General features: G+C 49.6%; 5 protein-coding genes across 5 annotated transcripts; 2 read left to right on the top strand and 3 right to left on the bottom strand.

Moving 5' to 3' along the window:
• Nucleotides 1–245: 245 nt before the first annotated feature.
• On the bottom strand, nucleotides 246–1,458 carry MAA_10266 (glucokinase; the record flags this gene model as incomplete). Its single annotated transcript, XM_007828264.1, has 4 exons — nucleotides 246–585; nucleotides 698–1,162; nucleotides 1,223–1,350; nucleotides 1,390–1,458. 4 exons carry the CDS (start codon nucleotides 1,456–1,458, stop codon nucleotides 246–248), a joined length of 1,002 nt encoding a protein of 333 aa, XP_007826455.1.
• A 2,152-nt stretch (nucleotides 1,459–3,610) lies between these two features.
• On the bottom strand, nucleotides 3,611–4,414 carry MAA_10267 (uncharacterized protein; the record flags this gene model as incomplete). The annotated part of the gene is made up of 1 exon (XM_007828265.1): nucleotides 3,611–4,414. The coding sequence occupies one exon, from the start codon at nucleotides 4,412–4,414 to the stop codon at nucleotides 3,611–3,613; it is 804 nt and encodes a 267-aa protein (XP_007826456.1).
• A 675-nt stretch (nucleotides 4,415–5,089) lies between these two features.
• MAA_10268 (S1/P1 Nuclease) lies at nucleotides 5,090–6,146 on the top strand (the record flags this gene model as incomplete). Its single annotated transcript, XM_007828266.1, has 3 exons — nucleotides 5,090–5,156; nucleotides 5,220–5,882; nucleotides 5,944–6,146. 3 exons carry the CDS (start codon nucleotides 5,090–5,092, stop codon nucleotides 6,144–6,146), a joined length of 933 nt encoding a protein of 310 aa, XP_007826457.1.
• Nucleotides 6,147–8,452: 2,306 nt separating this feature from the next.
• MAA_10269 (uncharacterized protein) lies at nucleotides 8,453–9,583 on the bottom strand (the record flags this gene model as incomplete). The annotated part of the gene is made up of 2 exons (XM_007828267.1): nucleotides 8,453–9,183; nucleotides 9,304–9,583. 2 exons carry the CDS (start codon nucleotides 9,581–9,583, stop codon nucleotides 8,453–8,455), a joined length of 1,011 nt encoding a protein of 336 aa, XP_007826458.1.
• A 1,014-nt stretch (nucleotides 9,584–10,597) lies between these two features.
• Nucleotides 10,598–12,524, top strand: MAA_10270 (uncharacterized protein; the record flags this gene model as incomplete). Its single annotated transcript, XM_007828268.2, has 5 exons — nucleotides 10,598–10,813; nucleotides 10,868–11,412; nucleotides 11,580–11,728; nucleotides 11,786–11,842; nucleotides 11,896–12,524. The coding sequence occupies 5 exons, from the start codon at nucleotides 10,598–10,600 to the stop codon at nucleotides 12,522–12,524; spliced, it is 1,596 nt and encodes a 531-aa protein (XP_007826459.2).
• Nucleotides 12,525–12,929: the final 405 nt, after the last annotated feature.

The raw sequence follows: 12,929 nt of genomic DNA on the forward strand, positions 1-12,929 counted from the left end.
CGACCATGGAAAAATAACAACATGAACTCTACTGTGCCGCGGCTATTGCCAATATAGAGGGCTGTAAAAAGCTCCTGCTTCCCCTGACGGATGCGAACGAGACCACCAGACTCCCTTTCCTAGAGAACCGGGTTAGGACCGCCCTCACAGTCAGCCTGGAGGTCCAAAAAGACTACCCCGAGGGATTCGTTTTTTTAATCTGTCACGAATCCGTCTGCATGAAGCAATTGTCAATGCGGAGCAGCTTACAAAGACTTTGCCGTAGCCAAGCTCGGTGATACCTCTGCCGTACGCCGTACAACTCGGTCGAGCCAAGCCATGCGGTAATCTTCAGTGACAGCGATGTCCGCCCTCATATTTGCGACAGCAGCTTCAGTGTGCAAGGAGGCGCCTTCAATAAAGGGGACATTGGCCTCGTTGGCAATAGCCGTTCCAACGGTTGTCCTGCCCGTTGCACAGGGTCCCGCAACTACGACAACCGTTTTTGAAGTAGGTTGATTCGACTTGGCTCGCCATAGGCCTCGCAGAGAGTGTTTGACGAATTTGTCTGCCACTTCTGTTTCGGGGACAGCAGCAGTAAACAGACTCGGGGACAAGGAGCAGGCAACGTTGGTCACAAACGGCCCATCCGGTTGATTGGACTACACCTTGAACGGCCAACCGTCCCTAACCACGCATTCATAGCAATTTAACCCACAAGGTTTTCCAGTACAAGAACGGGGGTATCTTTTCCATTTCCCGGAAATATTTCCAAGCTTTGTCTTCTTGGGGTCGGAAAGATGTCATCAGCTGGCCAATTTGGGTGCTTCGGGTCATATCTTTATCCTGCAACTTGACGGACTCTGCATCGTTGGGAGGGACTTGCGCGCCGTAATGGCTCACAAGATGTACGCCATTCTCAACCAGCAGGTTGCCCAAGTCATCTGGGCATGCAGACCCCCCGTAAATGACAATCTTTACAGCTCCAAGTACTTCGATTTTCCTTGGGGTTTCAGACAAAAGTTTCAGGGCATGAGGTACACTGTAAAATACCTCAAACTGATTTTGCGACAGAATGGCAATTAGGTACGATACTTGGACGAGTGCACAGAAATAGCACCGAATGGCCTCGTCGGTGCTATCAGCGTGATGAGATACTCCAAGTTGGATTGGCCGTGCAGGGCTATGACACTGGGTTTGGTGAATGAACTTGCACGACTGGGTATTATTTTGAAGTCAATACCATTTGCAGCCCTCCAAGCGAAAACGTCTAGCTGTCTGAGCGTATAGTCGGTGTAGTCCACTCCCGATCGTGGGTAGGACACAATATGTTTGTCGGGTATCCACCATCCTCGGTGAAGAATCAGCAGCCTTTGAAGCAGTAGAAGCATTATTAAACGCCTTATTTACATTACGATTTGACGCACGCTGTTCAGGTGTAACCTGCGGCGAACTGGGGATGTAGACAAGTGCAGGCATCGCGAAGATGTTACACAAGAGGACAAGAGGTGTTGCAACCGAGGCACCTTGCCTTGTATTTAACAATATACTACGACCTAATAGTGTCCAGTAGATTTGGCTCCAAAGCTCCTCATCGCTCAATATCATTCTGCTTGGACGACATCCGGCATGGAAACATTTCCGGAGCGGATTTACGGATACGTCTCGGGATGTGGGGACCGGATTTGTGGAGCTCCCGGTAGATGAATCGGATCCCGCCAGCGACAGCCACAAGAGGTCCAGTTGAGAGAAGAGGATAATGATGTGGGCCGTCCGAAGCTAGCATCGGTTGGAAAATCTGGGGTAAATATCCATCCTTCCTGTTCGATATTGGCAACGTTGGGGGACATGCCACACGGCCTGGGAGCTGCAGGTTTCTGTCCTTTTGCAACAAGGCGGCGACTACACACCTTGACCCCTTTCTGACCACCCGCATCACCGTCGCCGCTACTACTACCAATATTACAAACACGGTTACTAGCACGAAATCCCGCGTTACCAGTCGTTATAATGCTCAAACAAGTAGACTACGTTACTATTATTAAGGGGACGCTAGTTGCCTTGATCTTGGTAGTTGCCGCTTGGTTTTCTCAGAGACTGGACGAGTGTATAATTATTCAATATCAACTTCATCATATTAGTACCGAATACAACCTAGAATTGTGGATTTAACTTGAACTAGGAATTTGCCTATAATATGTAATAACCTTTCAGAGAGAAATTCTAGGCTCAGCAAAGAATCATGCCGCAGCCCTATGGGCAGGCGTGTTTCCAGCCGAGTCTTTGGCGTGGAGCTCTGCGCCATGACTGCACGCTGCTTTGCGCAGTTCTGTACCCTCCTTAAGCAGCCACTTCACAATGGCGTGCCGTCTTCTTCTCACGGCATGAAATACGGCAGTCTGTCCCTTGTCGTCGCGTATCTCGACATTGCTACCTTTTTGGACAACTCTTTCACCCTATCCAGGTCTTCGATACGGGCACTGAAGTGGAGGGACTGTAGGTTGAGGGTATCCAGGCGGCTAAACTTGTCACGCTTTAGTAGTAGGTTGATTGTTCGCTCATCGCCACCATGCATAGACCAGTCCTGATGCTCTCCTTCTGATCCCTGGATCGATAGCCTTCGTCTATGGATATCAGGTTTGTGACGTGCTGAATCACGCCATCTGTCTCTTGCATCAACTCGGTCTGTATTCTAAAGTCTGCAGCCTTGAGCTTTTACATGTATGCAGAAGAAAAGACATGTGTTTCGAACTGCTTCTCACGGCCCTCCGTCCACCCAGGGTCGCCGTGTACATTTTGGTAGCTAGGGATTAATATAGCCGGGTCGACGCTGCCAATACCTTTCCATGGCGGACAGCCAGGTGTCCACCGAGGGTCGATGGAGGCATCGATATGTGGCAATGCAAACATCAACCTACAGAGCCATCAACGTTCTGGCTTATTCCAAGTCTGGCAATATGTCTTGGCTAACGTCTCCATTGACACACAGGCCTTTGTCGCCAGACATTGTAGTGAGATGGGTTTCAGAAGTTGGCCTACATTCGGCAGACGCCGCGCTCCCTCTCTGTGCTGAAAGACGTTTCCATGCTCTATGCAGAAATGCCAAACTTGATGTTGGGTCAACTACTTGGCCTTGTAGTTCTTCCATGGCAAGCTCAGGCGAAGCTCTCGATCACACTGTCTTTAGTGAGTCCGGTGTTTTGCCTCGGGTGATTCAGCCCATTATCGTGGCCTAGATCTGCGCCGGTTCCAGCCATTGGGGAGCTTCCTCGAATCCTCTGTGTTGTAACTCATTGCCGTCCTCTATCGTGCTGGCCACTGGCCCAGCAGCACCAGACGGCTGGGGAGTTGTCTTCGTTTTCCTAGTGTTACTTGCGTGATACCGACACTCAATCCCTCGAGCAATACATATGTACATTTGACGCTTGGTCGCCGGTACACCTGGCCTTCTTCAACACGCTGTTGCCGTGATGGCTTATCAATACGGAATTCTAGCATCAAGCAAGGCCAGAAAGCAGATTAAGTTGCAGTTATTTCTTCTACATACTCAGAAGAGTCTCAGTCAACCAACGCTGTAGTCGACTTGAGAGACATCCGTCCTCATTCTATTCCAACTCGCCTCCCCAGATACTCATGGACACGCATAACGTTCCATGATAATGCTCGTTTTCAACGCATCTTCTGGTAGAAACCAACCTTTGTCCTGCAATTCCTTCAAGAGAGTTTCCCTTGCTGCTTCTGCTTCATCACGACGTCCCGCTTTAAACGATGCCTCCACAAAGTACTGCCACCCCGATCCGTCCGCACTTCGGATGGGCCAAACCTCAATATACAATTTATGATCCCCCCACGAGCCAATTGCCCGCGTGGCGTGGACAGGTCCAAAAATCACTGCCTCCTTCAACGCCTTGGTACCCCAGTTCTTTCCCTTAAAGTTGTCGAATTTGCCCGGAGCCTTGTCTACAAGCATGTCCCGCGAGGCCGCGGTTCCAGGGAGGTCTGTCCCGCCGTCTCCAGAGTATCTGACCTTTTTTCCACGGCTGACGGAGAGTGTCTGCTTCTTGTAGCCCCACTCGACTTGGGCCTCGTACTTGTCAGATTTGGAGGTGAAGCCGTCTTGATTAGCTTTTGCGAGCGCAGCTTCAATGTTGCCGCCCGCGATGTCGTATCGCTTCTTGTACGTCAGCTCAATCTCGGGCTTCGGTTGGACCACACGCAGTCGAACGTTCCAGCCAGCTTTGAATATTTCGTTGGAGCACTTGTCGAGAAACTGGACATTCATTTTGACTGTGTCTTTGACTGAAAAATTGTCCCGAACCAGATCCATCAACTGGTGGTTAGAGTGGAGGACCTTGTCTGGGTCGAGTTGAAGCCTGACTTCAAAGTCGGGCGTCATATTGGCAGCGGGCGCCTCGGTAACAACGGTTGATAACATTGTAAAGAATAGTATACACGAATACGATGTAATACACTTGGTAGTTGTTGTAAAGTCACACTCGGTAGTGATCTTTGCGGAGCGTGATGCTGAAAATTCCTCTGCCGATGTAGGTTTGCCTAGTCCTACGGCTTATTTCGATACTAATAGTGCAGCAAAGAAGCAGGGTAAAAGGGCAATGGCATGGAATTGGGGGAGAATTTTATGCCCAATACATTTCATGACGTGTACGCTCGGAGTTGGTTGCTGACAGTGGGCCAGACGGAAGGTGCTGACCACGAATGACCGTGAGGCGTTGTGCTTTCGGATGGAAAAACCATGCTGTAATTTAAAAAGCAACAAAAGTATGCAGTAATTGTGTTTAGGTTGTTCGGCGCCGCCAACGTGGCGTTCAATGTTTCAGCGCTGGCAGGTTAACCTTCAGCCGAGTTTGCCATGCCATGCATCCGACTTCCAATATACTATAGAGTTTCTTGTCTCAAAGTATCTTTCTGCAGCCTTCCAATAGTGGCTTTTGAGTTCTGAGATTGATATCATAGCTCATCAAGCCAAAAGGATCTAGGCCGCAGACCACTCCTGAGTCCTTTGGCTTATAAAACCCAACACAAGCCGTCATATCTGATCAGGAAAAGGTGCTGCATCTACACTTGCACTGGTTTGCGATATATTTTCAACATGAAGCTTTCTCTTCACTACTTCTTCCTGCCGCTGCTATGTCTGCCAGGAGCCTTGGCCTGGGGAGGTAAGTCGGGCCCCCAAAACGCGCCTCGCAACCAAAGTCATGCCTAGGCTCATCGTCACCTAGCTCTGGGTCACGACACCACGGCACATCTCGCCAGCCACTTTGTTTCCTCGCCAACCAGGGACTATCTCAAACGTCTTCTACGCGACCAAGGCGACGACTACCTCGCCAAAGTAGCCACGTGGGCGGATCAGATCAGGGGCCTGCAGGTATGGAAATATACCAGCAACTTCCACTTCATCGATGCCCACGACGACCCTGCCCGCGGCTCGTGCCAGGTCGACTATGCGCGGGACTGCAAGGAGGGAGGGTGTATTATCAGCGCGTTGGCCAACTACACTGATCGGGCGCGTGACAGAGCCCTGCCTCGGGTAGAGCGCGAGAGGGCGTTTAAATTCCTGGTCCACTTCATCGGGGACTTGCACCAGCCGTTGCACAACGAAGATGTCGCAAGAGGTGGAACGCGAATCAAGGTCCGGTGGCAGAAGCGCCAATATACCTTGCATGCGGTTTGGGATACCCGTATCCTCGAGCAAATCACACAACATTCGGGCAAAGATCCAATGTCGACTGCCATCCGGTGGGCAGATGAACTAGCCAGGGAGATTAGCAGTGGCAAATATGCGGCCGACAAGGAAGGGTGGTTGGAGAATTTCGACCCTAGGAGTCCGAATGTGACTGCCATGGCGTGGTCGAATGAAGCCAACCATTATGTGTGCACACATGGTGAGAACAGCCCCTTTGGAACCTCCTTTAAAGGTGTTTTCTAACATGTTTTGCGGTACAGTCTTTCCGCCTGGACTAGGCCCCAAGCAAATTACGCAAAAGAATCTCTTCAGTAATGGATACTACCAACGAGCCGCTCCGGTTGTCGAGCAGCAAATTGCTCGTGCGGGTTTCCGGATGGCTGCGTGGCTAGATGATGTTGTCAAGTCAATCCAGGCCGAGGAGGACAGCAATGAGACAGTTGATGACATGGATGAGTTGTGAAGTCGCAGTTGGTTGTGGAGGGGAGGCTTTCGTTTGTTAGCTGTTGGCTGCTTAGTTTATCAGGCTTGCTCCTGGATTGGAGGCAACGCAATCACAGAAAGTTTGAGTTCCAAGTCGATGACTAACTTCATCATGGTCGATACATTCGTTACAAGTAGTTGGTAAAACAGAGCAACACAGTATTTTGCACAGCCCGCTGACAAAAGGGGTCTTGGTTGTGGATAACCGCAATCAACAGGCTCCTGCAATTTTTAGTCTAAAAACGTGGCATTTAATGCGCTTATTTGTTTCCGAAGCAAGACTGACTCGATGTTTTCCAAAGTATTCGCCTGTTAAAACTTTTCCTGCTATTATAAGTAATGCGGTGGTTGCTGGATTCTCCCACCGACTTGGTCGATTTGTAGAAAGGGCATTGCGACGCGGGGCACAAAGATCACCCCTCGAATTGGAACAGAAAGAAGTGACCATGTTAAGCCCCAATATGTCTTTATTCAGACAAATTAGGCACTGGGCGGTTACGTCACATGCCCGGATTCAGATAGCTAGGGCGTCTTCTCCGCTGTGGCTGCATCACGCAAGTTCCAGCAGGACCGTCAGCGAAACCATGCTGCCACCGAACCTTATTCTAACCGGCGACTTCCAAAATGAACAAAACCTTCGGCAGTGACAGAGACATATGAGTATCGTAGTGGCGAGACCGTTCTCATGTGTACTTTCTGCCCCATCTCTACGCCTCTCGTGGCTGTCAAGTTCTGGGCATAAACCTTGCACTAGACTTCCGCCATGATTATATATAAGAGAAAACGGCAAGTAGTTCCTTCCTGAAGCCTTCTTTCAGCTGCGGCTGAGACCTATAGCTAGTGCGAGACGCAGTTAGCCCCGGTAGGAAGAGTCCATGCCTGTCCTTGTATCAATCACAACCGTTGCATAGAATGGTGGGCATTCCATCTGCCGCCCGACTCACCTGATACATGGACGAGTTGGAAGGATGCTGGTAGCGCTGCCAGTACGGCCCTAGCTACTCCAGCCTTCTGACAACCAGACTCTGAGTCTTTGACCATTGCTGCCAAGTTGGCAACCTGCGACCGTCTGGTTACCAACGTGTCAAGTGGTCAGTCAATCACGGATATACGTTTATCCGCTCTCCGCCTATCTTTCCGGAAATAACAGCACCAGACATCTTTCACCACTTCTCTCCAGGCCCCATGGCGATTAGCACCCTCATGCAGCTTTCGGAACACCAAGAAAAATGCTTCCTCACCTCAGGGCACGCTCTCGCCTCCTCCATACACTACCATTGCAGTATAATCGAGCTTTGCAATTTCGAAGAGCATTCCATGATGCGAGGGCGGAATTCATCACGTTTGATGCCCAGGAGGGGTCTCTCAAAACACAAAAACTTGACATTATCGGCGAACCCCATGAGGCCTAGCTTAAGGCCTTGGGCTTCCAGGCTCGCTTGATCACCGCTGTTTGATATAAATAAGGGTCACTCGCCCTCGAGGCCTTGAGAAAATGGAGACCCAGACCTTGAAACTTGGCGAATCTCTTCTGCACTGACTTTGTTCTTAATTTGGTAACCTCCTGTTCCCACTCTTGGGGAGCATCCGCATGGACCACTGCTGGCATGGGCGGCAAGGAAATATTTACAAAATGAGCACCCAAAAAACAACCTTTATTATCTCAACCAAGCCCAACAACAGAAGGATCGGATGGCAACGACGCCAGGCCACCCGAGTCCCAATCCGAACCGCTTAATACGCAATACCAAAGGAAAAGGTCCTCTGAGCACTCGTCAAAGTAATCATTCCGTTTGAAATGATCCTCACTGTTAACGTCTACGCCCATAGACGGGCGTGTGACCACGGCAAAGACAACAAAGAAAAGGAACGTATGTGCCTGGCAATGTGGTCGAAGAGAGCACTAGAATCCAAAGGTTCATTCACATTGCAAAGAGGGCACTGACTGATACCTGTAGGTCCTGACCTAGCAGCATCTTTGGCCAGGTCGTGGTACATGTATTCACTGATTGTCTTCCAGTGGGCTCCCCTCAGGTGACTGAGATAGTGTTCCTTAGATGGAAATTCGCGTGGCGGTTTGTTTGGGAGACTGCAAGCCTGACACCGCCAATACTGCGGAGAATGCCCGAGAATATGCTTCATCCACTTGGCTCGGGTGACGAATAACGCATCTTCTTGTTCGCATCCTTCGACGACACAAGTATAAGGGGATATGTCTTCCATCAAGTGTTTCCTGTCTCTTTGTTAGTGCCGACTCGCAAAGATCAAGTGGCCGCAGAGCGAGGCTCAAGCTGGCAAGGGATCTGCTTGCTTCCAATGAGTTTTCATTTGAAACATTGCTGGAAGCATTTGGCAACAATATGGGCAACGAAAGCACGTCTCTCCTATCCGTAGACTTGGAGGACGAGGATAGCGCATGTTGGCTGTGGGAAATGGTCTCGTGGACTTGCGGCCGGTGTTCTGAGGATCACTCTCGAAATTTCCAGCATCCCGTTGCGCAAACAAGAACCTATGGCGCCGTCTGAGATTAGCCATGATCAGTCGATCTTGCAAAGGCGTCAGCGACTTGCGGCCAACATCGCAACGCTGTCGGCCCTTTTCGAAGCCTTGCGCAAGAACGATGCCGGCAAGGTAGTCGCGCAACTCCTCATGCTCTGTCGGTTGGAAAGTTGTGTCTGCCTTCTGTAACCTAGGATTTGGCTTAGACTTTTTCATAGCCACGGTAAGCTCCCTTAGTTGGCGAAGGAGCTCGTATACCTCGCTCTTTGCTGATCCCAGAGGGGACATGTCCTTGTCGAAAGCCGAGGTTGAGTCGTCTTCATCGCCTGACTCTGATGATGGCGGATCCGAGTCGTCTTCATCGCATGACTTTGATGGTGACACATCCGAGTCATCTGACCACGAAGAAAATAGGCTTGCTGTCGGGCTTGTCATATCCGCATCATCAGTTGGTGGGAGATCTTGTTGGTCTTCGCTACCCGTAATATCGGCCCCATCATAGTTGACTTCTTTTTCGTCTGCGAGAAAATGTATATCAGCATTACGTTTTAGTCGAAGACGGAAATTTCGACGGAAAGCAAAGGAAAGGAAAGAGACGAATTGAAAGTCGAAAATAAACACCAAATATGTAGACTAACCACTCTTTTGGCACTCTTGAATACAATTTCGCAGAGTCATGAGGAGGTCGACAATAGTATTCTTGGTATCCGGCTCAAACGCTAGCTCTGAGTCGAGTGAAACTCTTTTGGCGTCAAAAACGCCCGCGGTAGAAGTCCAATTTTGGAACTCTGTTAGTCTTGCTTCCGCCCAATAGTCTTCATTTAGTGGCAGGATATTCAGGCACGTTTTTAAAGACGCCCTACATTGCTTTGCGACGTCGGCAATGGACTCGCCCATATTTGCAGCATCGGCCTCCATTGTCGACGGTTTCTCGGTGATGCGTTTGTGTGGCCTGGAAAGAACTTGGAAGGGGCGGCACCAGTGGCGTGCGAGGCCAGGAATGGCGTGATATTTATACCAGGACCTCGGAGAGCGTAGGTCATGGCATGTTGGCTCATATTCCTATTTTCGAGCTGTGTGCAGCAGACGAGAAGCCGTAGTGTCTGCCAGCTTGGATGGACACAAAGGAATCAGCAAGTGTCCATGGCTGCTTGTCTCAGCAAGCGACCAAGAACAAAGAGGTAAGACCACGCACTGCTGGAGGTGTCTACCACCAACATATGACGTAGGTGTGTATATTCTTTCAAACTTCCAAGGAACACCTGGAGGACGCCTCGGGGACTTACAAAACGACGGCTGTATACGACGGACCAAATTCCGACCGTGTCAACTGCCCGTGCGGCCGAGGAGAGAACAAAGCATGGAGAAACCCAGATGCGTTCCATAAGCTGTGCATCCCGACACCTATTTATGCATTGTGAAGATGGCTTTCAAATGCACAATAACTACGCCTGCATCAAGGGTCCGGGAAGCGTTCGTCTACCCATGTAGCTGTTGGGATGACTTCAACTCGCGACACCATCCTTGTCGACAAATGCCAAACAATCCGTCTTTCAAGCCACAGAGGATCCAGCACACGCAAATCCGAATCCTCACTTTGTGCTAAAGGATGGCTCCAGCGCTTTTGTCTCATACCACGCCCTGGGACTGGACGCTGCAGAGTATCCGTCACATGATCGCGCAGCCTTATAGACGACCAAGAGTTGCATTCGGGTTCGTCTCATTGCATTCGATCTTTGTCTTCTTTATCCCTCACACGATTGGAAAGTCTGAAACTAAAAAGCACCCATGACCAAGTGCTCTTATACTTGCGGGGGAGACGCCGTGCCGCTGGAGCCATACGGAGATATATCCGGGCTGGGGGTACGCAGTCACAGCCGTGTAGCACGAACCATCTAACCCTGGGCTTAGGTTCTCCTCGGCTTCACGATTATGGCATGGGTGAGTGTCGTGCTTCTGCTGCTCTACTACGTTCTCGCATTTGACCCCGGGGTGAGCCCATTCGCAAACAAGCAAGGTTCCTACCCAAGCCCGTCGTCATCAACGAACCTAGTCGATGCAATTGTCTTTCAAGTGTTTCGAATTCTGCGATCTCGTTTGAGTCTGAAGCCCGAGAGCCACTTGCAGCTCGAGGGAGCATTCAACAGGGTAAATCACCGTCGTCATCGAAGCAGAGCTGTCCCTGTGCTAATTACAGCCCAGTGTATCCTCATGTTGGCGGACACACAACTAATCACCGGTATTGCCATCATGGTCAGCGGATATTATTCCCTAACGTGCGGACTGTCCGCTTACCACTGGCAAACCGTCCTTTATCTTGCGTGGTTTTCATGTCTTACCCATCTTTCCGCCCTGACCTGTCTTCGTACCCATCTGCATGTACACCCGACGGCGCGAACCGGCCGGCTATTACTCATGACTGCTCTGCTCGCCCTCCTCTTCGTGGGGTTTGTTCCCACGGGTCACTTCGACTTTAGAGACCATCAGGTGCCGGAGAAAATTTCCGACTCTGCCCCTGCCGTGTGCTATTTCAAGGGCGGCATGGATCGGGACGGTACACCGTTCGCGTCCATGGTCCTTACCCTCCTCCTCTTAGCATATGGCTATCTTGTCCGAGTTGCTAAGCTTTTCGAATCCTCATCTACTGTGCTCTCTCGCTTCTCTCGGGGGCTTCTGGATCGAAACCATGATAAATTTCTCAATGCTTGGGCCCGAGGGCTGCCAAATATGCGGCCCAGTGTTGCATTGTGTGTAGCAGGAGTTTTCATTCCCCCCCCAAACAAGCCTGTATTTCGCGCTGCGGATACTATTGGATCTCTATGCATCCATGCTCTCTGAGGCACGTCGTCCTTTCTTTTATGAGCCTCCACGTTTCCTAACCAAGTTAGGTTTCATCGCTTGTGCTTTCTGCTAGCTGGGCATCGACACGTTTGGCAAATTTACGGCGCTCGGGAGATGTAGGCGATAACGACTGGACATTTGGCCAAGTCATCTCTTTGGTTCTCCTGGCTGGTCCGGCTCTCTCCATCGCCCAGCTAGTATATAGCTGCTGCCTCTCTCCGGGTATGCGTAGTCTCTGTTTTCCGCCCATACACGGGCTTCTGACTGATGCTTCGATAGGACAATATAGGACTCAGGAGTACGGCAATACAGGCGCCGACACATGTATCCAAGGTGGTGAGTTCTTAAACAGTTGCTTTGGTCACAGGCTAAATCTAACACCTTGCCAGACATGGTGCAAGGCCCCGAGCTTGCGCCATGTCAGCCGCCACCTAGCGAATGTGCTCTCGCAGGAGTTGAAATCATTCCACTCGAAGAGTCTCACTCCTCACTTCCCGGGGATCGGAACCGATCCCTTGCGGATCATTCATCAACATCTATATTAGTGAGGGCGGCAACACCGGCTGGCAATGTAGAAGAGACACGTGTTGAACCTTCTGCTTCGCACCATTACCAAATTCTCCAGTCTCCTGGCCATGTTGAACAGTTGCAGCCAAGATCGGACATCGATGCTGAAGTTATTCGCATACTTCAACTTGGGCGGAGTGCTTATCCAGGGCTTTTGGGTTTTGCCGATATTCTCATTCCATCCGCCCCTCTACTCTATTTCTTTGCCTCCATTCTCGCTGGCGTCGATTTTGTCGTGTTGTTGACGCATCAGATTCTCTACTTCTTTATACTCTTACCGGTCTTCTCTCAAGCCTTCATCATTTGCGTCTTCTTTTTAAAACTATGCCGCGTAAGAAGACAGGTCGAAGCTGTCGTTAGGTGTGGGCTCGGCGTCGGTTTAGCTGTGTCCGCCATAAATGCTCTAAGATGGGATCCTCCCTTTTATATTCTGCTAGGCTTGCTACAGTAAGGTGCCAAAAGTCTGCGCCCCCTGGCCCACATCCCACAACACCACAAAAATACTATATTTTTAATCAGTTATTTCTCGTAATATAATAGTCTATAAAATATCATATATAATGCATTTTAAAGCCTAAAAGCTGGTAATTAATATTTTATATACTACCCCCTTACATAAATTATAGTATTAACACAATTCTTTATTAAAAGAAAAAGGGTATTTAGCTACTCTTATTTAATTATATTTTATATAACCTGTATATATTACTAGAATTCCGCTAAATTAGCTATATTATCCTTTAAACTTAGTAATTAAGGAAATAAATACCTAAGCTTACTTTTTAAAAAAGCCTAAGTATACTTAATTAGGTTAAGGTCTAGTAAATTAGCCGGCTATTTAATATATTATATACTA

Source organism: Metarhizium robertsii (assembly GCF_000187425.2).
Source record: "Metarhizium robertsii ARSEF 23 chromosome Unknown MAA_Scf_25, whole genome shotgun sequence".
Lineage (NCBI taxonomy): Eukaryota > Fungi > Ascomycota > Sordariomycetes > Hypocreales > Clavicipitaceae > Metarhizium > Metarhizium robertsii.